This window comes from Temnothorax nylanderi, unplaced genomic scaffold (assembly GCF_030848795.1).
Source record: "Temnothorax nylanderi isolate EJ_2023f unplaced genomic scaffold, tnyl_v1.0 TNYL_tig0113_pilon, whole genome shotgun sequence".
Taxonomy (NCBI): domain Eukaryota; kingdom Metazoa; phylum Arthropoda; class Insecta; order Hymenoptera; family Formicidae; genus Temnothorax; species Temnothorax nylanderi.
This window is the reverse complement of record NW_027249175.1, coordinates 82,173-108,262: the sequence shown is the minus strand read 5'-3', so window position 1 is coordinate 108,262 and position 26,090 is coordinate 82,173. Positions and strand designations below refer to the sequence as shown.

General features: G+C 38.5%; 1 protein-coding gene across 1 annotated transcript in view; it reads left to right on the top strand.

The window, feature by feature from the left end:
* The window catches only part of LOC139776169 (protein I'm not dead yet-like), a 29,917-nt gene extending 8,212 nt beyond the window's left edge, over window positions 1-21,705 (top strand). The window contains exon 5 of the mRNA XM_071712687.1: window positions 21,418-21,705. Within this exon, the coding sequence (XP_071568788.1) occupies window positions 21,418-21,705 (288 nt within the window). The remainder of the gene's footprint in view (window positions 1-21,417) is intronic.
* The last annotated feature ends 4,385 nt before the right edge of the window (window positions 21,706-26,090 follow it).

Below are 26,090 nucleotides of genomic sequence, written 5' to 3'. Positions count from 1 at the left end.
AAGCCACGCGCTTACGTTCCAGATCTTCCGGTAGGTCCCTACCACGACCCCTCATCCAGGTTCTTCTGGCAGCAATGGTCGCTCTCCTAAGACGTACGATTTCTTGATTCCACCAGTATGTTCGCGACTTGGTCTCGCGATCGCGAACACGGGAAACCGCGGCATTACACGCGCTCGCGATGCACGTGTGAATCCACTTGTCTGGTTTGATATTTATCATATAGTCCTCGTCCCGAGGAGTGACCGCACAAGTCCATTCGATTGCGGCCTGGTATATCTCCGTGTCTATCTTGCGGAAATTCCACCGCGATGCCCGCCTAAGTATAGGTTCTTCAGATGAATAATCAGAGATATCAAAAGTCACATAGACATGGTCCGAAAGGGATTCTACATCATCACGCACGGACCATTGACGGATTCTGCCTAAAAGACTCGGGGAAGCCCAAGTAAGATCAATGATCGAACTTCCCTGGGCGGATATGAAGGTAGGTTTGTTTCCCATATTAACGAGTCGAACTTCCGCCTGAGCAACCCAATCCTCCAAAAGATCGCCCTTAAAGTCCCGTCGTCGAGATCCCCAGAGTGTCGCATGGGCGTTAAAGTCCCCACAGATCAAAAGATTATGATTGTCCGCGATGCTTGAGCATAATATGGTGAGCTCATCAAGGAAAACAGAATACTCATTATAATTCGTGTTGGGGGATATGTAGCAGGAAGCGATACAAATGTCCCCATACTTTATAATAACGGAAAAGCGGCCCCTGACGGTGGAATATACTGTAGAAGAGGCTGACAGGAATTAGGTAGGGATATTCGTGGTTAGGGATAAAGACGGAAATAGAGTGGTGAGGATTGGCCCTGAGGATGAGCGAGCGGAGTTCGTCTATGTCGAACTCCCCAGGACCAATGGTAGGAGTCCCTTCAGGAATTTGATCCGTATAGCGGGGAAAATAAGCGGGTATATTCAAAAGGAAGTGTGGGTGTTGAGGACTTTTCTCGAGAATCTGTGCGCTCGAGGTGGTGGGTCTCACAACGCTGGAGATGGGTCTCTAGAAAGTTCCTTGAAAGAAACAGGGGAATACGATCTCTCGTATATGGGACTTAGGTGGAAGGAAGTTGCAGAGGAGGAGGAGTCGGGTAATTCTCCGGGGCGAATCGGAGAATAGAAGGGTTCGAGCAGGGGCGAGGAATCGGTGGTGTCGGGAACCACGCGGTAGGAAAGGGGGTGAGAAGGCGAGTTAAGAGGTGATTGAGGAGGCGGCGACGGCGGCTCCTCCGGCTGAGCGGGTGGAGGCGGTGGAGTGGCGAGTTGAGGAGGACTGGCACGGCGTTCTCCCGTTCTTGACGGAGGAACTCTGACACTAGTTTTTTTTTAGATTTCTTCGCGCTTGCTGATTCCGACGATTCTTTTTCGTTTGAGGATCGTGCGGAGATTCCGCCTTCGAAGGGGTGGAACTTCTGGGTCCACTAAAATAATTTTACTTATGCAGTGGTCGATCTTCTTCAGACCCGCTCGGAAGTATACAAAATAAAATAAAAAAAGGAAATCGTTACGAGCTTAAGGTGACAGCGAACCGGCCGATCCGCGACAGCGACGAAGACGCCGGGAGTCAAAGGCCGACAAGTTAGCCAGACCCGCGACAACGCCAACGACCGCCGCGAATCCGATGCCTACGCCGATCGACCCAAACCCGCGATGCTAATAAACTCGTTATACTTAATAAACTCCCGGGGATCCGATAGTTGATAGACCACTTTTAAAATAAAGGGATAGAAAGGGGAACGATAACCCGAAAAAGGAGAAAAGAATTACGGGACTTACTACTTGATGACTTGTTGCGTTCAATCTAGCTGGATCCTTTTGGGCCCTGTGGATAGGCTCTCGTCGATACTCAATGAGTTTAAGTTCGCGCACAGATTTTAACTTAAAACTCAAGATCGGATTTGAATGTGATACTGTTCTAAGAGATGAACCGAGGTGAAGAGGTAAACTGTCTGAAGAGGAGCTGAACTAAGAGAGGGACCCCCGTGATGTCGCGATTTAAGCCTACCGCACACGGTGCTTGTTTCCTTGCAAGATCGCTTGCTTGGAGCTGTGATGGTAACTGTGCTGGGAGCGGTGATGGAAAGTAACGTCACTGTGGGCCGTGCTGCTGGCTAGCTTGCTGGAATTCGATGATTGAACCCGTGCTATTTTTCTAGCAGGTTTGTCTGCTGGCTCATGAGAAGAGCCAATCAGAGCGCAGTAAGCTGTCACGTGGTCACGTTATTCCGTACAGCCGGTACAGCCACATACGCGTTGCAGCAGAGAAGAATGGCAACCAAAAGCGGAGATTCAAAGAAATGGACAAATGAGGAGATAATAATTTTAATTGATTCGTATAAAGAAGAATGCTGTCTATACGCTATCAATTCTCCTAATTATCATAACAAGCATCTGAGGAACGAGGCACTGAAGAGAGTTGGCGATGCCGTGCGTGTTTTCAAACCACATGTCACCGATAAAGATTGTGCCTCAAAGTTTCACACTTTGAGGTCACAATATAATATTGAAAATGCAAAAGTAAAAAGGTCTAAAAAAAGTGGAACTGGTACCGATAACGTGAGTACACGAACCTAACCTAATCTAACCTAATCTCAACTCATTATAATATATTAAAAATTAATTAAAGTATAATTTTTTTTACTAATTATAGGTATATAAACCTAGTCTTTGGTATTTTGAACATCTCATGTTTTTGGATACCTTCTTCACACCAAGAAAAAGTAGAAACTCCCTAGAAAAGACAAAAACAGTGAGACAGAATTTTCTCAGGAGTCAATCCACGTAATCACGGACGGATTCTCAGAAGATGGTCATTTGAACGTTTTTACTGAAGAGAAGCCTAACAACAAATCAGATGAACCCAAAGAATCAGATGAACCCAAAGAATCAGATGAACCCACTTCTATTGAATCCTCAGCTATAGAAAGACTTAGACAATATACTGTTGGAGCTTCAACCTCCATCCAATCACCAACATGTTCGTCACCAAGAGCCTCACCAAGTCCAGTTCGCCCTTCTCCTTCTGTCAGTCCTGCAATGTCACTAGGTCCAGTTCGCCCTTCTCCATCTGTCAGTCCTTCAATGTCACTAGGTTTAGTTCGCCCTTCTCCATCTATCAGTCCTGCAATATCGTCGTCTTCGGGAGTATCAACTGCATGTCCTCCTCCTCATCCCAAAGCAAAAAGACGTAAGACAACAAGTGACGATGCTTATTCAGAGGCTGTACAATCTTTGGCTGATTCAATACGGCAACCTATAGTGACGCAAGTTGCAAAGACCGACAGTCCTCCAGAAACCGTTGACGGATTTTTAATGTTTCTTGGATCTATACTGCGCAACTTTCAAAATAAGGACCTGCGACTGGATGTTATGAATACATGTTTACAAACGTGTCTAAATGCTCGAACAGCGGATTTGCAACGATTCCAAAAATCTTAATATGTGGCTATATGTATAATAATTATTTATTTTTTTTATTATATACTCTAGTTCAGAGATAATATTTTGGTTGTGTATTTTACTTTTTTTTTAAACAACTACAAACAGTTTCAGAGATAATATTTTGGTTGTGTATTTTACTTTTCTTTTAAACAACTACAAACAATTTTTTAATGTTTATAATCAGTATGCTAGTATATTAGTTCATATATAATATCTTATGTAGTATTTTATTTTATATTAGTATGTAATTTTTTTCTAAGGCTGAGAGATGGTTAAGTCTGGATAAATTTATTAGATTGAAGGTAATAATTATGAATAAATGACCACACAAAAGTTGTATCTTTTTAGTGTAAGCTTTCTAGAGTAGTGACAATGTATTAAATTTTAAAATAATATATTAAGTCATTGTAATGTATTAAATTTTTCCTGCTTGTTTCTCTTGATTTTTTTATATGCTGAATGCAGGATATGTGGTAATGTTATTTGCAATATCAATGTCAATAGTTATTTACAGTATTAGACATAACTATGGACTTAAGATTATGTAAACCTTACATGTTTACATCAATATTTGTATTCGTATTCTTATATCTTTATTCTATAGGATTTTTAGTTCTTCACAACCTAGTGCATCAAAATAAATTTTGATTCATTAAAACATACTTATGCTTTTATTATAAAATTTTATTAATACAGTTATACAGTATGTAATATAATCTATTACAGTATGTAATACAGTAAATTACAATAATAAAGTTAATGCAGTAAATTATTTATTAATACAGTTTTTACTCACTTGATTAATTTTAAAAGTTTTTTCAATAAAATTAACAAAAGCCTAAACATTTCCTTTTGCAATTGCGTCATACTGCCAGTTTACAACTCCAGCAGTATTGAAATATTCAGCAAAATTATCACGCACCACACGGGCTGTATCGGTGCAACGATTTCCACACTGTTGTGAAATGCTTACAAGACCAGAGTCTAGAAAAGTTTCAGGATTCCTATACTCAGAAGAAACATACCACTGACATTTTTTTAATAAAAGGAAATTGTGTAGAAGAACGCATGCATATGTTATAGCTTCAACTTTTTCTACTGACAGTAATATAGGATTTAAAAGCACACGGAATCTGTTGGCGAGTATTCCAAATGCATTTTCCACTACTCTCCTTGCCCTGCTCAATCTGTAATTGAAAATCCTCTTTTCTATAGTTAATCTGCGATTTGGATAAGGTTTCATTAAATTCTGTTTAAGTGGAAATGCATCATCGCCCACAATTACGTAAGGCATCCTATGAGAAAATCCAGGCAGACTGTTTGGCATAGGCAAATTTAAAGATTTAGAATTTAATTTTACCCCCAAATAACTGTCTCTAAATACAGCTGAGTCATGCATTCGCCCATTCCGACCAATATCCACAAAAATAAATTTATATTCGGCGTCAACAAGGGCAAGAAGAACAATGCTGTTATGTCCTTTATAATTACGATAAATTGATTCCTCTTTTCTTGGAGACTGAAAGACAATGTGTTTACCATCTAGAGCACCTATACAATGCGGAAACTGCCAATTAGATTGATATTTGTCAGCTATAAATTCCCATTCTTCAGGTGTTGATGGAAACACCATAACTTTCTCTTCAAGTACTTTGATTATAGCCTCTACAGTTTCATTTATAATTTGTGAAAGTGTATTTGGAGCAACACGTGTTGAGTAGGCAAGGTCCTGAAATGTATTGCCAGTTGCTAAATAGCGAAGTGTTGCACTAAATCTGTCTCTAGGTGAAATTGCTTCCCTCATTACGGTATTCTGCTTCTGGATATACGGAGTAATAAGAAGCAACAAATCATTCAAAACATCTTCCTTTATTCGGGTATAGTTCGAAAACGATGCAGGATCTTCAGGGCTAATGACATGAACAGAAGAAGAAATAAATAGTGACAAATATGTGAGAAAAGAGAATGCAAATCTCAGAATTGTGATTATGCTTACCCTAGCTCCTCGAACAACATGGTTAAAACACTTTGACTCATGTTTCGCCGCAGCAACCAAGGCCGACTCTATATTCTACGTTTCAATTTTCTTTCACTGTTTCGTCTCATCAAGTCTATGAGCAAAAACATAGCGACTGCATACCGTCTTCGACGAATAGTCTCCAACACAACAGCGTTCATGTTTGCAGCGTCTTCTAGCAAGCGACAAAACCAGCAGCTCATCCTGCACAGCAGCACGCTCCGTCTAAAGCCAAATCAGCAGCGCTACCGGCAAGACTCCAAGCGGCGGAGCCCGCACGGTAACCAGCAGGAATATCCAGCAAGCGATCCAGCAAGAAAACAAGCACCGTGTGCGGTAGGCTTTATACAGAAAAGTTCAAAGGATGGAAGGGGTGGATTTCGTGTGGGATGTGTCTGGTTTTCGTTTCGAGGATTTCTTATTGGCGGGATGTTTCTCACCCAAGAGGTGGATTTTTGAGTTTTCGCCTATCCTGGGGAGCTAGATACGGTTATCGATTTTTATGGCTGTTCATTGGTGAGTCGTCTCGTAAGGCCCCCCACTGTCTTATTGGGGGTGCAACTTATCGACTTTTCCAGTGGCTCATCTTGTTTTTCGATTATTGCCGATTTCTCTTTTACTAGGCTCTGGGTCCCTTATTTATCTCGCGACCCTGTTTTTGTGTTAACAGACGATGCATACCTGTCAATCTTAATAGTAGGTTCAATGAAAACAAAAACTTCCGCCACGGGTATTTACGGGCACGTCTTAGACCTTGTTTCTGTTTGTCGGAAACATAGTACGAGCAATTTTAGAAAGCTCGCTCGATGCAATAAAGATCTTCATCAAACTCTGTCTGGAATTAAGGTCCCTTTGACGCGTCGTGTCGCCGGGTTTATAGTTATGAACCAGACAAAGTTGATAAAAATCCGATCACGTATGTCCCGTCTGTCAGTAACTCATCTGGAAGGTCGCTTTTAGTCGCCTAAGCAAATAGGTAGTTTGGTTTAAAAAAAAAGGGAATGTGAAGAGATCAAAGCTCACTCGCCGATCGATAACTATCCGTGCTCAGTTTACTTATCCTAATTTTAAGGGCTATCTTAGGCGCATAGGAATTTCCGCGAAAAAGAGAAATCGGGGAGTTCGCAGGACGTAACAATACTATTATTCATTATATTGTCTTTGTTAATAACTTTGTAATAAGTAACGATCCCCAACTTTTATCAACAGTTTTGGATTTAGAGGGCAAGAATACATAAAATTTACCTCCTCGCAATTGATTTCTCGTATAGGCCCAAATTGTGGAATTTTACCAATAAAAAATATAAAGTTTTTAAAGTTATATAACACAGTATGTGTATAAATAACTTGAAAATGATAATTTTTTGGAAAAATATTTTAAATAGAAATTATTTAATTTTGACAAAAAAGTAAAATAAATATTTAAAACTTCTTATTCATTATCCAAAGGACCCCATACGATTTATATGAAAAAAACCGTTTTTAATTAATTTTTTGAATTTTGAATATGTTGTAGTACTTGTGTCCCTGATGAAAAGTTTCAAATTTCATCAACTTACTATGATTAGTTTTTGAGTTACAGCCATTTGAAAGTCGCGTTCACAAGACTGTCTGTAGGTTTGTTTACACGAGTTTGCCCTTAATGGAGGAAATAACAGTTAATATAGTGAAAGCATGAGTAGAAGCCGAAAATCTTCATAGAAGAAATACTATATAGAATCAATTAAATGAAAATCAACCCATTTTCCAATGCAACCCATTTTCCGGCAAGATTCCGATAACTCTGGCGCCTTAATTTGACGATGGTTTCTGGTAGTACTTTTAATGCTGAACAAAAAATTATATACGTCTTAGGCCGGTTTCACCATCTCCGATTAACTGTAACCTTCGATTAAACTCACTCTTTGTCTCTTTCTAAGGGGGACAGTTAGAAAGAGATGAAGAGTGAGTTTAATCGAAGGTTACAGTTAATCGACGTTGGTGAAACTGGCCCTTATAGGGCTAACTGCTCTGGTTTTCGAGATATACAGTGTTAAAGTTAAAAATAAATAATATGAATTTTTAAATAAAACTTCAATTGTGTATGTATAAACAGTACACACGTAAGCGAGGGAGGGGCTACCGCACTTCCCCCGAAAGCAGGGGGGAGGTGGGGGTGAACCTCGGTTCGCGTGAAAAGTTAAAAACACGAACCGTGACAATGATAAACCTTGTTTCGCCCTACATTCAAATCAGAGGAGAGAGGGTAGACCTCGAAATATCTTACGTTGTTTACGTTTTTGTCTCGAGTGGAAAAGGTATGCGTGTTCTTTCGGGGGAGATGCGGTAGCCCCTCCCTCGCTTACGTATGTACTGTTTATACACACACAATTGAAGTATTATTTAAAAATTCATATTATATATTTTTAACTTTAACACTGTATATCTCGAAAACCAGAGCAGTTAGCCCTATAAGACCTATATAATTTTTTGTTTTTCATTAAAAGTACTACCAGAAACCATCGTCAAATTAAGGCGCCAGAGTTATCGGAATCTAACCTATTTTCCTATATTTACGTTACAAGACAACTTTTGGAACTGATTTTGATGGGCTTTGGATGTGTTGTAGAATAGCAAAAAATAACGGACACGTACTTTTGTATCGGCTTCGAAACATGTTTAGGGGTTTCCTTATGGAAAAATACACTCAACTTTTGGTGTTAACCGTTAAAAAAACACCATAGAAAAACCCTTAAAGTTAGGTGTGATTTCGGACCGCCAATTGAAGGTTAACCATCATTTGAAGGTTAATCTTCAATTGGCGGTCCGAAATCACACCCAACTTTAAGGGTTTTTCTTTGGATGATGGTTAACCTTTAAGTGATAGTTAACCTTCAATTAATGGTTAATCCTTAAAAATGACGGTATAAACTCTAAAAATATGAACCCTCAAATGAAAGTAACAAATATGGCGTCCCAATGAGAAACTCTTAAGGGCTCCGCTCGCTGAACCGGACTCCTCGCCTCGATCCTCCCTCTCGGACGCTAGCTGCCGCAGCTCTCCCTTTCCTGGCGGTGAGCTCTCCCTGGTGATCCGACTCTCGCTCGGTTGGTCTCCAGAACACGCGCCGCAACAATCAATCCGTCAAGAAAGAGGTAACGGACTCGACACGTTCGAAGAGACGCAAGCAAGTGCGGCCATGACACCTAACGAGTGAGGAAAGAGGCGAGGGCTCTTTGAGAGTGGCGACTCGCGCGTCGCGCCATCTAATGTGAAACGATCGGGCGTTGTAAAACGCGAAAAGAATTCGAGGGCAATATCTGAACAAATTATTTAATTTTTAATAAGTCCAATTATTAATATTTATTTTCATAATTGAAACTATTTTTTATTTTGATAAATGTAAATACAAATATCTTATTGTATTAATATTTAATATTAATAATTTAATTAGTTGCTTAATTTAACTTCTTGTTTAATAAATGAGCGGATGTAATACTGAAAATGTACCTATTATATAATATTTTAATTTTCAAAATTGTCAAATTACAAACAGGAATTTTGTTGTGACTTTTAAAGTTATAAAGTAACTATTTAATATGGAAATGGAACCCTAAACAAATTAATATTGTAACGCAATTATTATAATGCTCAAATTATAAAATATTTACATTATTCATGTCTGCCAACACAATATAATTTTTTATTCATATTGCATTCTATATAATGGCAATGTTATTATATATTTGACAGGCAAATCAAAATAGCTTCGAATCGATATCGAAATTATGAAATATCGATATCTTAACAGAAAATACATAATTTGCCTGTTTACAGTTTGGCGCGATGAATGTATGTCACAAATATACTTTTCTTTTAAAAAATGTCATATAGCCCAAACATCGAAATAAGCTTCAAATTTCGAGCATTATTTCGATATGATGTAATATCGATGATTTCGACGTCAATTAGACGTCGATTCGATGGGTCATTTCTCGCTGGGTAGGGCCTAAGTCAAATTTTTTAAATAAAAACCCCTATTTTTTATTGTACCATCTTTCTTTATTAATTAATTTGAACAACTTTTGTTTGAAAAATTCTTTTATTTGCCTAATACTTTTTGAGATATTCAAGGAAAACTTGGTAACTTTTTCAATATTTAGCTTATGATATTTTGATAATTGTTTGCCAGAGGAAAAAGTGGTATAGAGGACTTTTTGATTTGATTTTGTCTTAAGAATATGCTGTTGCAATGGCACTCCATTTTTTTTAAATATTTGTAAACACTCCAAGAAGATGCATACACAAATATTAAAAAAAAATTGGAGTATACTATTGCAACAGCACATTTTTGAAATAAAATTAAGTTAAAAAGTCCTCTGTACCACTTTTTTCTCTGGCAAACAATCATCAAGATATCACAAGCTAAATATATATTAAAAAAGTTACCAAGTTTTCCTTGAATATCTCAAAAAGTATTTTATATTATATAAAAGTATTATATAGAAAAATGGTACAATAAAAAATAGGGGTTTTTATTTAAAAAATTTGACTTAGGCCTTATTGGGCTCAATACAGGCCCTGGATCCAAAATCCAATAAAATCGTCTATTGGCCCCCTTCAAATCTTTCAACTTTTATCTGAAACACTTTTCCAATAAACCAAGCCGTCAATTGACACAGTGATGGGCGATCTCGATTCGATTTTCAGAAAATCGATTTTTTTCTTCTCGAAATCCAGTTTTTTAAATCGATTCTTGTCTGTTCGATTTTTGTATGAATCGATTCTTTTAATAGAGAATCGATTTTCGATCCATTGATATGTTTATTGTAACAATAAATTCTCTAAAAATTCTCTAAAAATTCTCTATTAAAAGAATCGATTTATACAAAAATCGAACAGACAAGAATCGATTTAAAAAACTCGATTTCGGGAAGAAAAAAATCGATTTTCTGAAAATTGCCCATCACTAATTGACACTTAACGAAGATTAACACAATAACATTTAAACGACACCCAACGATAAAGGGATCATGGCGACACTGATTAAATCGACATAGAACATTAAAGGTTAACACTCTGTTAAAAACAAACCAACATCCAACGATGAAGATCAATCTCCAACCTACACTAAACATTGAGGCTTAATCCCCAACCTACACTTATCATTGAGAATAAACTCCCAATATACACTCATCATTGAGGATTAAACCCACAATTTACCTAAACCTTAATGGTCAACACTTAATCTACACCTAAATTTAAGTGTTGACACTTAACTTTGATGACAAACACTAAACTTACGCCCAAATTTGGATGTTAACCATCAAAGTTGAGTGTACTTTTTCATAAGGGCCCCTACCCGCGGAACCGATTCACATCTGTATACAACGGGTAACGGACGAGCGGGTACCCGGATACCTGGGTACCAAGATACTTGGGTATCCAATCCTTTCTCTGAGCTGTAATTCGAACATAATCTAAAATTTAAGAATTATATATTAATTTTAAGACAAATGAACAAATGTAAAGAAGAAATATATATCTAAAATAATTTTTTCTAACTTTATATTTAACATTTTGTATAATTAATATTTAAGGAAAAAGGATTAACTTGAATTATCAATTGCTTCTTACCCTTTATTGAAATCGCCGGGCACACCGATCGCCGATCGCAGCTTGAAGGAAATAATTGAAAATGGCTGCGCGTTCAACGGTCAACTACCCCAAACAGCACATAAAACTAAAAGATGACGAAAAGATGTCTTTTTATAGTCATCTTTTCGGCTAGACGAAAAGATGTCTAAAAGATGACGAAAAGATATCTTTTTATAGTTATCTTTTCATCGACAGATTCGACACGAGCGATTATTCAGCTAACAATGCGTACGGTATACCGCTTGCGAACAAGAAGGTGCCGGGCTTAATGAAAGATTGTTAAGATATGCGCGTGTGGATAATTAACAAGGCGTGATATATCTGATAGACAACGCACTTATACTTTATTAATTATACAATAATGTGGCTTGTATCGTGCGGACAGTATCGCCGAGACGTTGTTCTATCTAGAGCGCGGGGCCAACGGTAAGAGAGAGAAGAAAGACGAGCCCCGGCCGCACTTCTGCCAACCAAGAAAAACTACCATAATAAACCCCATCTATCTGGCGGGGCCATAGTCCAATTTGAATTGCATATATCTCTACACTCCTCCTCAATTCAATGTAGGACTGAAACATACTAAACAAAAAAATAGACAAATAATTAGACATAAAAAATTGACAGTTTGAAGTTGGGTTCTCAGTCATCTGACAACGTTCTTCCGATAAGTCCCAGGCGTAGACGCAACTTCACATATTGGTCATTTGGTAGCGCCTTTGTCAGGATGTCGGCAATTTGATCTTTTGAGCAAAGATAGTTGACATCTATAAGACCCTTTTCTGACAGATCTTGAATAAAGTTGTACTTGACATCGATGTGTTTAAGACGTCGATGTCCCCGTTTTCGCAACAAGTGTATACATGATTGATTGTCCTCGAAAATCTTCAATGGTCTTGAGCAAGCAATTCCGAGATCTGCTAACAGATTCTTCAACCATAGTAACTCGGACGCAGCCATCGCCAGAGTGACATACTCCGCCTCAATTGATGATAGCGCGACCGATGTTTGCCTTCTCGTGACCCAGTGAACTGTGTTTCCGTATAACTTCATCAAGAAGCCTGAAGTTGATTTCCTATCAGTTTCGCTGCCGTAGTCCGCATCTGCATAGCAAAGTAGGGCTTCCTGTTCTCCCTTCCGAAAATGAAGTCCTAGGTCAAGTGTACCTTTAATGTATCTCAATACTCTTTTAAGTCCTTTCCACAGGGCCTCTGTCTGACAATTCTGATATCTGCTGTAATAATTTACGGATGCACTTAGATCTGGTCTTGTAGTCATTATCGCATACATCAAACATCCTATTAGCTCGCGATACGGCCTTGATTCATCACAAGATTCTTCTTCTTCATGTACTAAAGGTTTCAGTTCCATCGGCGTCTGAACTGGTTTGCAATCCTCCATATTGAATCTGCTTAGCAGCCTGCGGAGGTAAAGCTTCTGGCTCAAAATAATTTCTCCATCAGATCTTGATATGGTGATTCCAAGAAATGAATTTAATTTACCTAGATTCGTCATGTAGAATCTGTTCTTCAGTGCTGACTTTATATCTTCAATCTTCTTCATGTCATTTCCAGCTATTATTATATCATCAACATACAAGAGAAGATAGATTGTAACGTTTCCAAATATTGTTATATAAAGACATATATCTGTCTCCGATTGTGTAAAGCCGAGACTTTTTACATAATCGTCAAAAACTTCGTTCCAAGCACGGAGTGCTTGTTTTAACCCGTACAAGGCTTTCTTCAGTTTGCATACTTTACCCTTCTTACTTTTAATTCCGGGTGGTATCTTCATATATATTTCTTCTTTTAATTCACCTTGTAAAAATGCATTTTTTACGTCCATTTGGTAGGCTTGTAAGTCTTCTTCATTGATCACCGACAATAACGTCCTTACTGTTGTGAGTCGGGCGACTGGTGCGTATGTCTCTTCATAGTCATAGCCCTTCCGTTGAGCACATCCTTTGATAACCAATCGTGCTTTATGTCTGTAGATTTTCCCATCTTTGTCTCGCTTTATCTTGAAGATCCATTTATTATCTATGGAACGTTTTCCTGGAGGTAGTTCCGTTAACTCCCATGTATCATTTTTTATCAGAGAGTCTATCTCCTCCTCAACTGCACGTGTCCATTCTTGTTTGTCGTCACGCGTTTGAATTTCTTCATAGCTGCCTGGTACATTATCCACGAATGATTCAGCATTCAGTGCCAATATTGCATAATCATTAAGATACTGTGGCTTTCTTGTTATTCTGCCGCTTCTTCTAACCGTTTCTTTTTCCTGTATCGAATCTTCCGTGTCCGTACTTTCTTCCGCGTGTTCTTTGTGCTCATCAACGTTTTCAATTTTATCTAGATTTGGGTTAACAGTTTGACTGTTTTCTTCGTCCTCTTGAGTCTCTTCTTTGTTCATAATCCAGTCTTCCGTAGTTGATCCATCAAAAAGAAATCTTGTTTCGTCAAATATGACATCCTTTCCAAAGATGATTTTTCTATCTTCCGGACACCATAGCTTGTAGCCATTTTTGCAATAGCCAACCATGTAGCATTTCTTAGACCTCGACTCGAACTTCCCTGCTACTATTTCCTTCGGGACACGCAGGAATGCAATGCACCCAAAAATCTTTAATTTCTTCACATTCGGTTTCTCATCGAACCACAGTGCCGCTGGTACTTTTCCATCTAATGCTGATGTGGGGTTCCGATTGATCAAGTACACTGCTGTCAAGGCTGCTTCCGACCAAAACGATTTTCCGAGTTTCGAGTTGACAATCATGCATCTTGCCTTTTCGATGATCGTGCGGTTCATCCTTTCCGCCAGTCCATTTTGTTGCGGCGTATACCTTATTGTAAACTCGAATTGGATTCCTTTTTCCTCAAATAAGCTCTTGATTTCTTTCGAAATATATTCGCGTCCGTTATCACAGCGGAAACAACTGATTTTTAAATTGAAATGCGCGGTCGCCATTGCTTCGTAGATTTTAAGATATTTAAATACTTCCGATTTAAATTCCATCGTATATGCCGCTGTAAAATGTGTGTAGTCGTCGATCAGGGTTAGCAGATATTTCTTTCCATCGTGAGATGTCGGATTCACAGGACCTACTAAGTCACTATGGATAAGTTGTAAAGGCCGCTTTGCACGAACGCGCTTCTGATCATGCGGTTGTCGTGTTTGTTTTCCTTCGATGCACGTGTCACATATTTCCATGCTTGATTTTGTCAGGTCCCCATTAATTCCTTCGACTTGTCCTTGGAGTTTCTTCACGCTCTCGCAGTTGAGGTGTCCTAATCTCTTGTGCCACAGCTTCAGATTTTCAGTCGGTGTACAAGCGTTTGCTGAAATCAATTTTTGTCTAAAGCTCAGTGCATATAGTTGCGTTTCACTTCTCGATGCCACAGCAACAATACATTTACCTTTTTGAATAATACCTTTTCCGTTTTTAAATATGACTTCAAAACCGTTCATCTCTAACTTACGTACTGACAGAAGATTGAATTTCAATCCTGGTACCGAAAGAACATTCTTGATTTTTATAGGAACTTTTTTTCCATTAACGATACTGACGACCTCAAGTTCTCCGACTTTATTTGCAAGTAAAAATGTTCCAGCCTTAGCGATGTTGATCTTCACAGGTTCATCGAGCTCTTCAACGTGAGTTAATGCAACGTTGCTGTTAACAATGTGTTCCGTCGCTCCAGAATCCAAGAAATATTTAATTTCGTCTTCCGATTCGCCGCTGGTAGTCGCCGAGAAACAGAAACTTTCTCCATCAGCAGTCTTATCTTTAACCGCTACTTGAGCCTTGCCGTTTCCGACGTTTTCGCGTTTTCCTTGAGGTTTCTTTCGACAGTCGGCTCTCTTATGCCCATACTGACCACACTGATGGCAATTAAAAGGAAAAGGTTGTGTCTTGTTGAATTTGTTCGTTCCCGAGTTCGCTCCTTTTCTTGATGATGAAAAAGCTGTCGCCGAAGGTATTTCAGCCTTGTTTTTCTTCATTCCGAAGCTCTTCCGCTTCGATTCCTCGTCCAAGAGTCTATTCTTGACAAAGCCTAGCGATAACTCGTCCTTTGAGAGGGTTTCAAGCGCTGTTACAACAGTGTCGTATTCAATCGGCATCGTTAACAGAAGATGGCACACAACGTCGGTTTCCTCCAGGGTAGCACCCGTTGAGCGAAGTTCTCTAATTGATTTATCAAATTTTAAGAAATGATTTCCGAGCGTATCGTTAGTCGCATTGAATTTCATGGTAAGAAGTGACTTACGAATGAGAAGCTGACTGGCAATACCTTTACGTTCGAAGGTTGCACACAAAGATGTTTATAAATTAAACGCAGTTTTCTTATCTTTCGCACACTCTAGATGACTGTCAGCAATTCTCTGAATAATTTGCGATTTGCACTTACGATCACGCTTTTCCAGTTGGACCAAACGTCTTTCCTTTTCCGTGCGTTGCTCTGCCGTATCTGAATCTAGAATTTTCACCTTATCCGTGTACGGCTCTTCCACGAATTCGTACAGATCCATTTCCTCAAGCAACATTTGCATCCTGAATTTCCAGTTGCTAAAATTTCTGCCGTCAAATAGCGGAATGCGATACTTCTCCACCTCGTCTGCCATGTTCCAGACTGTTCCAGAATATTCCAGAAGACAAAGGTTATGTGTACAGAGCGAAATGCTTTTTCACTTATTTCCGCGGATATCTGGACCCATAACCTGTTAAGATATGCGCGTGTGGATAATTAACAAGGCGTGATATATCTAATAGACAACGCACTTATACTTTATTAATTATACAATAATGTGGCTTTTATCGTGCGGACAGTATCGCCGAGACGTTGTTCTATCTAGAGCGCGGGGCCAACGGTAAGAGAGAGAAGAAAGACGAGCCCCGGCCGCACTCCTGCCAACCAAGAAAAACTACCAGAATAAACCCCATCTATCTGGCGGGGCCATAGTCCAATTTGAATTGCATATATCTCTACAAAGATGAAAACAATGGTGCGATCATGACGGAATTCGTCGGGCTCAGAGCGAAGATGTACGCGTTGAGGGTGGATGGCAAAAAAGACACTAAAAAAGCAAAAGGCGTCAAGAGTAATGTCGTAACGCGTACTATAACGTTCGACGATTACACGCGGTGTCTGAACGACGAGATTGAAATGACGCGACAGCAGTCCTGTATAAGATCGAAATTGCATGAAGTGTACACCATCCGCGAGACGAAAATCGCTCTGAGTCCGCACGACGACAAGCGTTACATTATACCCGATTCGACCAATCCCTTACCGTGGGGACATTATCGAATACCCTTTTATAATGTAGTATAATGTAGTATAGTGTAGTATAATGTAATGTAATGTAATGTATGGTAACGTAATGTAATATAAGGTAAGGTAATGTAACGTAATTATATTGTTGGAAGGGATATTAATAAAGATATCTTGTACATGTATTTCATATTTCAAACATTTAATATGTTGCATACGTCATACATATTTTTGTATATTGGATATTTTGTATTTAATATTTTTTTATATATGTTAAAAAAAATAAATGCAGTTTGTGTGTGTGCGTGTGAATTAAATCACATTGCCTTGTGTATCCATGAATTGTGTGATCCATCGAATCCCAGCTATTTCACGTAGACCTCGTTACCCCTCCTGCGCAGTACTTTCTCTACGAGATACGTGTCCGGGTAAGTCGTGCGATGTAACTCGTGCTCGTAGAACACTCCAGCAGATAGGTTACGGGATTAGTACGTTGCACTTTAACGATCTTAAACACCTCGGTGCTCCAATTTGACGTGTAACCCTTCTCGAAGACTGTCTTGTGCTTGCTAACGCGTACCTGATCGCCTACTTTGAACTTTGTCAAACCTGCGATGTTGATCGCGCTGCACACCGTGGTTAAGAGTCTTTTAGCGATTGTGATTGCAGGAGTAACGTCGACGGGTCGCATTCCGATTGTTCGATGCTTGCGCGCGTTGTACTCCGCGACGAGACGCGGTAGCTCGTCGATCCACTTGTAAGTTCCATTGAACGTAAACATCTTCCACATGTTATTCTTTAACGTGCGATTGAATCGCTCGACGACCGACGCCTTCAACACCGAATATGTGGAATAATGATTGATGCTGTGTTTCCTCACGAGACATTGCACGTCAGTGTTGTAAAATTCCTTCCCCATATCGGTTTGTAAGTTTTTCCGACATCTCTTGTTCTCTCGAATTATCTTAGCGATAACTTCAGCCGTCTCGCTTCCATCTTTACTCTTGAGCGGTACAGCCCACGCGTACTTGCTCAGTACATCGATGACGGTGAGTATATATTGGTAATCTTTGTTGAAACGCGAGTACGGACGCATCTCGACAATGTCAGCCACAGGTCGTCGTATCCCCGAACTATGACGTGTCTTCGTGAAAAATTTCTTTTCGCCGAAGCATGCAGTTCTTCGACGAGTCGTTGCTTCTCGATATTTTTACGTCCATCGCATGTTTTTAGCGGCGCGTAATAATATACGCAAAGAAATTATATTATGATTCATATCTTAAACTTTTTTTAACCATTCAATAACCGTTTATTTCCGTTCATTATTCTTCAATAGCCGTTCATTATCCTTCAATAGCCGTTTTTTGTCAGCTAGCCGTTTATAGCCATTCGCTAGCCGTTCATAGCCATTCACGAGCTGTTCATAGCTGTTTCTGAGCCGTTCATTAGCCGCTTGATAGCTATTCCTGAGCCGTTCCTGAACCGTCCGTTGCCGTTCGTCGCCGTCCGTTAACCGTTCATAGCCGTTCTGTTTGTTGCTATCCATTGTTGTTGTTGTTCGTTTCTGACTCAGCGGTAGTCAAATGCCGAAGCTCGTGTATCGCAATCCGTAACGCTTGCAGATCCTTCTCGAACGCAGTCAGTTTCTCGTTTGACTCTTTCTGTTGATTGCTCAACATTTTAAAGCACTGATCCACGTATAGTTTGTTAACCGCGTCATCATCAGCTTCCGGTTGCGCCACGCGTCGAATCTTGCGCGACTTTGCGTCAAAGTTGGTGGCAACCGTACAAAGAGCGTTATCCCGCACGTAATTTCTAACTAATCCATTGCATTGATAGTTCGGTTGCGTCTTGCCTCGTCCGAGCGATATGCCAAACTTGTTGATCGGCATTTCAATGCTGATTGAATGGTTCGCCGACGCATGGTTTAATTTATAATAAGCCCAGCCTCGCGAAGTTCCTTGATGATCGACAGGATCTCGTTGTCGTGAACGTTGTGACCCGCTTGGCGCGAAGCGTCGAGCAATCGGAGACGATTTACCAGCTCGTTAGGGTTGTCCCAGTGCACGTAGTCGATCCTATTGTCGATTTGCGTCATTACGCGAGGTATGCATAATCCCTTTCCAGATTTTTTCTTCTTGGATTCGATCGATATCAACGGTGCGATTACATGTTTATACTTTGTATCCCTTGTTGGCCAATACTCGCTGGTGCGCATCGTGCTTAAATTTATGAGCGTTTGTCACCAACAGCAGGCTCTTGTACTTTTGCTTGTCATCCTCCGTGTAGATGTCTTCATCGGGCATTCTCTTGATGATTAACTCGTAAATACCGGGTGTGCCGATGTAATGTACATCGTCGATAATTATGTTATCCGCATTGTCCACGCTAAAATGTTTACTACCGAGCATCATTCCATCCTTGCCGAGATAAACGCCGTACACGGTGTCTATCTTTGGATTGGCGCTCAAAAAAGCCCCGATGTACTCTTGACCTAATAGACCCAAGTGATCTTACAACGTTTGTAGAAACGTTTCTCGACCTTCCGGCGTTTGCAACTGCTTTCGAACGGACGTCGCGAGCGAGTCGTCCGTTGTTTCGAAAACATTCACGTTTGCGTGTGATTCGGGAATTGTATCCCTGGTGGAAATAATTTTACAACAATTTACGTATTTCTATGAAAAATTACAATCTTCTACAACAAATCACAAATTTGTGAAAATTGTAGAAATCGTAGTAAATCGTAGATTTACAACTATCTACAACATTCTGCGAATATTTTTTATGAGAACATACACGGAGAAAATTGCTACGGTTGTTACAACAACATTCTCTATGATTGAAAAAGAAATGTATGTGAATTCAAGTTAAATTGATATTACATTGAATGTAGCTGTTAAGATATGCTCATTTATACAGTTTTCATAGTTCTTACAATACGTGACATTCGGTTACAATACCCTCGTATATGGTTGCCTCAACCAAAGAATTATTGCTATCTCTCTTATGTGGTCTGCAGCACAAATATTATGGTTGAGAGATCCATAAGATATAGCTGCACGGTACAGCACTGAATCACTGCATGATTGAGAGGTTAGTTCCATTGCGCGCGCAAAAGAATTTCTGCATAGAATAAAGTGGATTTGATAAGGATGTTTTAACTTTATAAATATACTTTTTTCATAAATATATTTACGAACACAAAATTTCGTAATGAGCCGATACTGGTTTCTGACATTCACCCGACATTAAGAAATATTATATTATATATCCAATTCAAAATTTTATTACTCTTTTTAAACTGAATTTGTTTCTTAAGATGATTTTTGAAAAATTATATATTTGCGCTGGTTATGCCATATGTAGACTATATATAACACTTACATTAAATTAAGAAGTAGTCTACCACGTAAGGCAGTTGGCTCACGATCCAGAGGTCCCGAGTTCGAATCCCACCAAGGTAAGTGTTTTTTTCAAATACGAGAAAATATTTATAATCATAGACTGCATCTTAAGAAACAAATTTAGTTAAAAAACAGTAATAAAATTTCGAAATAAATAATTTTTTTTGTCGGGTGAATATTTGTTCATTATGGTTGTAACATCCATATATTATGGTTGCAACATCCATATAGTAGCTACCCTCACTAAGGTTAGGGCAACCATATAGGTCACTTCCAGAGTACTATGGTTTCCATAACCCTTTTGTATGGATGGGCGAAAATTAACATTATTATTCTGTTGTAGCAACCGTAACTTTTTCTCCGTGTAGTAAATTGTAGAAGTTGTAGATTATTGTAAAAATCACAACTATTTACAACTTTCTACAATATAAATTTGTCATCTTTTAGTCATCTTTTAGACATTTTTGTGCTGTCTGGAACTTTTCTGAACGCTATCAATATGGCTATAAATAATACTAACGGGATATGAGCGGAATTATCTTTGCAAATAGGAGAACGGGGGGTAGCCCCGGACATTATTGAAATTCAAGTATACTGCGTATCTATGGCCATTGTTTAAAGATTCTAATATGCCCTTCTGCGTATTGGCTCCTGCCCACAGGACGTGGAAACGCTTGCCGCGCGGGAAGAAGCGACGCGGTAGCCAACAAACTTTTGGTTCTTACGAAAAAGCGACACGTTGATGGGCTACCGCGTCGCTTCTTGCCGTGCGGCAAGCGGTTCCGCGTCCTGTGGGCAGAAGCCATATCTCGACATATGCAGAATGTTTAAACAATGGCCATAGATACGCGGTATACTTGAATTTTAATAATGTCCGGGGCTATCCCCCGGCTGTCCCCCGTTCCCCTACAATACAGCTGAATAAAACAGTTTTCACTTTTTCAATCGATATACTGAGTTATTTATATTTAACAAGGTTTTTTGTCTTTTACCGAAAGACATCATAAAACAGATAATAAAAAGATATCTTTTTTTATGTCATCTTTTTCGATAAGATCAAAAGATGTGTTTTATAACATATCTTTTGATGTTATTGAAAAAGACATCACAAAAAAGATATCTTTTTGTCAACTTTTTTATGTATTTTTCAATAACATTAAAAGGTGTTTTTCACACATCTTTTCGCTTTGTCGAAAAGATAACTTGATAAAGACTTCTTTTTCGTTATCTTTTAGTGTTATATGTGCTGTCTGGGTAATGTTTAAATCTCTTTCGCTCAGTTATACTAACTAGCACTATATGTTCAAGACAAGTCTGTAAAGACTAAATCTTTTTCGCTCAGTTATACTAACATCATGGCACTCCCCGGAAAATTCTACCCCTATTTCATATACTTTTGGTAAAAATTCGGTCCACTAACGAATGAGTAGTTCGCGGTCAGACAGACAGACAGACAGACAGACAGACAGACAGACAGACAGACGTCCGGTACTTATATATATAGATATCTTATACTTTAATATCTTGTTGGACAGTCTAATTTTGTTAAATTATTCCGAAAAAAAGAAAATTTTAATTTTTGTATATCTGTCTTTCAGTGCGTGGCGATGGAGATACATCCCATGTACTTGATGATACCAGCCACGCTGATGAGTTCGTTTTCGTTCCGCTTGCCAGTTGGGACACCATCAAACGCGATTATAACGATTGCAGGACATATTCCGACAAGTTGGTTGATTGCTGGAGGCTGTGCACCTGCGATTTACAGTTTGATAGTGGAAGTCGTTTTCTTCCAGACATGGGGTGTTTTCGCTTACGGAATTAAAGATTTTCCCGCTTGGGCCAGATATGTCCAAATGGAGAATAACACAGATATAATCTGTTAATTAAATGAAAGTAATCATTTAAGTGATGGAGAAGTTTAAATTCCAGTATTCCTTATTTTAGTTTTTTTCTGCAACATTTAACTTATTATTATAGTAAGTAGGTCAAATAGTAATAGTATAAATAGTATAAGTAATATAAAAAATTAATTTCCTTCAAGTATTTTATAACTATTAACTATATTATTTTTATAACTTCTGTGTATTACGTTACGTTACATTTAGGGAGTATATTAATGTATTGTACTTTGCAGACTAATATGTGTACAAGGAATGTTATAAAGAACAATGTAATATTTTCCCAAAATAAAATTTAATAATAAAATAAATATATAAAGTAAATCCTTACTTGTGTGAATATATGTACTAGATTCTACATAAAGTAGATTTTTTTATAAAAATAAGATATTATGGAATTAAACTGGGATGAACTTTCAAAAACCACCCACGTAGGGTGAAGTAAACCATCCTATTTACGTCCTATAGAGTACACTTTATCCTGACGATATTTCAAATTGTCCCAGATTTTCAAATACAATCCCACGGATATTCCAGTAGATTGTGCCCGGGATATTCCAATCTCATAATATCTAAATATTCTGTCATATCCGTTGGCTTTGCATAAGATATCTTATAAGATCTCACTAGTTCGCAACGATACTGCTAGGCGGTGCACAACGGTAAGACCAACTCGTAAGTAAATCTCAGTTGAGAACGAATATGCAAGTCCCTGGGCAGCATGGCGCAAGGCTAGCCCTCGCCCTTTTATGAAATCTACACGTAATTTGAATAAATGTTTAGCAAAACGTTTATTTTGCAACTTTTGTGTGTATCAAGGAGTTAATAGTGTAGTAGTAATAGCATAATGTTAAAGCTAAACAGAGTGCGCGAAACGCGCATCTGTGATGTCTAGTACTTTTAAAATTTATTTTAAAAATATTATAATCTTTATTCATAAAAGACAATATTCAAATACAAAATATTTTATTTTATTTTAGTTTTTTTTTACTATATATCACAATACATATCACAAGTTTTGTTTTTCTTGATTATATATCTTGACTACAATACTATTTTATGACTATAATACTGTACAGAGTGTTCGATAAATGTAATTAAAAAAATCGCATATTCTATATAAAAAAACTGAGTCAAAAAGTCCTTTACAGTTTTTGGATATGTTTAATAGGCCAGTAGCTAGGTAAGTTTACCCTGCAAAATGTCGGGTAGTTCTGATTTTTAGATATGTTTTATATTTTGGGGTCCTAATAAAAAATCCAAGTTTTTGACCTTGGCGTATTTCTGCTCGCGCCGTCATCTTGGAAAAATGGTTTTTTTCCGGAATATCTCCTCACCAGTCTGTATTTGGGCAAAAATAGCTATTATCAATTTTGTAGATGAGGGTATAATTCCCTACAACTTTTGGTGGAAATATTTTTTCGTATCTAATAGATAGCGAGTTACAGCATTGTAAAGTGGAGCAAATTATTAAAAATTTCACAAAAGGTTCCGTTTGAGCATATTTTATTATAATTACTGTTAATTAATAAAATACTGTTTTGACGTAGAACTACGTCTTTCCCGGAAGGGGGGGTGGTAACTTCGAAAGGAAAATATACTTTATTATAGTGTTTTTGAAAGCTCTCGATGTGAGTTAAATGTTCCTGCAATTTATTTTGGTGGCTTTTATAACCGAATTTCTTGATATGGCAATTATTATAAGAACCTGACGTCAGTCTGTATGTCTGTCTGTCTGTCTGACCGCGAACTACTTATTCGTTAATAGACCGAATTTTAAAGAATTATATATAAAACAGGGGTAGAATTTTCCGGGAATGGCGGTGGTGGGGTTAATTTTTTGTTGCCGATTTTTTTTAAACCGGTTGCGTAATTTTTCCAATTTTTCGGGAATTAATTGACCGAATCTTAAAGAATTATATATGAAATAGGGGTAGAAAAAGAATTAAAGAATATAATAGAATTAGAAAAATTGCTAATAATAAAGGGGTTTCCGATTTCTGTTTAAAAAATGTACGTGATTGCTTCAATTTCCGCAAATTTTGAGATATCAAGCTGAATTTTTTTTTTATAGTTTTTATGAATAAATTTTCGTTACCGATTTTTTGAAAACCGGTTTCGAATTTTTCTAATTTTTCGCGGACGGATCAAATTTTAAAGAATTATATATAGAAAGTAGGGGTAAAATTTTCCGGGGATTGCCATGATGTGTATAATTTTTCGTTTCCGATTTTTTGGAAACCGGTACCGAAATTTGTCTAATTTTTTGAGAAATAATACGTAATTTTTGGGGAAATAATAAGTATCTAATGTCCGACAGCGAGCTACTCATTCATTAACGGACCGATTTTCTTGAAATCGGTGCAAAAATTTTTCTAATTTTTCAGGGACGGACCGAATCTTAAAGAATTATATAGAAAGTAGAATTTTCCAGGGATCGCCATGATGTGTATAATTTTTCGTTTCCGATTTTTTGGAAACCGGTACTGAAATTTTTTATAACCAATTTTCTTGATATGCCAATGTGTTCAGAATGTTCTAAAACACTGAGATCCGATACCAAAATTCTAATTTTTAGAGGATGGCAACAATGGGTTTTTTTTTAAGATTTAGCTTTGTTTTCTGGAAAAATTTTAGTACTGGTTTCGTAAAAATCGGTTCACAATGAAAAAACTACTAATTTATTTCTTAAGTATCTATATTAAAATTTCAATGAATCGGAGACCTCATTAAAGTACCGGTATTGAATTTGGCGTTAATCGTTGAAGGAATTACCGATTTATGTGAAGTAATCTTATATAGAATATCATTAAAGGAAGGTTGGCATTTACTTTGGCGAGAATCGGGGAAGGGGTTACCGATTTCTGCAAGAAATTTATACTTTCTTGCAACGAAAACATGCAACACTAATATTTCTCGAAAAATATTAAAGGAATTTTGAAAGCTCTCGATGTGAGCTAAATGTTTTTGCAATTTATTTGAAGGGATTACTACTTTCCTTCGCTGAAAACTTTAACATGAAATGACAAGGGCGCGAAGCGCGATGAAATGTACGGAGAGGAGTGGATCTCGTAGGAGTAAATCGACACACTGGCTGTGGTTTACTTTTACTTTAATTCACACAAATAGAGTTTGCGGGCGGATGTCGTGATAACTCGCCGGTGCTCTCCCTGAGCCGAGATTTTACACACTGCAGCCCCTTGCTCGGGTGCTTGAAATGCGGTTTGAAAACGAATCGTTTGCGCGATACTTTTCTCGCAGCGATACTCAGCTCGACCGTCTTTTCGTAGGGCTAGGCAGCTAAGAGAATCCACGATGTGACGCGTTGCGCGATAACTGAAAATAAGAAAACGCATGCGCGTCTTCGCTTTTGCCATGTCGTGAAGGCGAGATCATTGGGCGACGTGTTGGGGACAGGATCGCGCCGATCACGAGGGTGGCGCGTGGCCGCACCAGGACCGTTCGTGGTTGCGACATCGCCCAATGCTCCCGCTTTTTTCTGATCCTTAACATACCGCCCTCCTCGGAACGTTAGTTTCGAAATTTACGGAATTTGAGGCAGTCGATACGTTAAGGGCGCTGAACTTGAACAGAGCGCTTACTAACTCGTGTTAACGCAAACTTACATGACTAAATCGCTGATAAACTTTATTAAATTTATTTACACTATTTACAATGAGGGGAAGCGTTTGACCCACTTCCTCTTTTTCTTTCTATCTCCTCAGTTGCGTATTCTCTTTTTTCATAGAAGCTCCTTCTCTCTTCTTCCCAATTTGCCTTTTCCTTCCTGTCATTCCCTTTTATTTCTTTCCAGCATTCTCTTGCAATCTCATTTCCCTCTCCCCTCTCCAGTTTTTCCTCGTATTTCATCGCCCTTTTACCAGCACTTACTCTCATTCTGTCCCTCTTGGTTTCCTCCCTTATCATGTATCCGGGTGTGCTCCAGTCTAGGCCCAATGTCCACCTTATATACCTTTCGTGCATTCTTTCTATTTTCTCTCTCTCTTTCCATCCCCACACTTCTGCTCCATATAAAGCTATGCTTGCTACCAGCGAATCGTATAACTTAATTCTTCTTATCCAGTCTCCTCCAAATAACCTTTTTCCTATTCCCCAAACCTGTCTCATTGCTATGGTAGCTTTCCTTACTCTTTCGTTTATATGCGCCTCCTGCCCTCCGTTCTTTTTGAATGTGTATAGCCTAGATAGCAGAATTCCTTTACCTCCTCTATTTCTTCTCCCTTCCATTTCCATTCCATTTTCTTCATTTTACCTCCTCCCTTCCTGAATCTCATTACCTTTGTTTTCCCTACATTCACTCTCAGCTTTTTTCTGTCGAAATATTTCTCCAGTCTTTTCATCATCCTCTT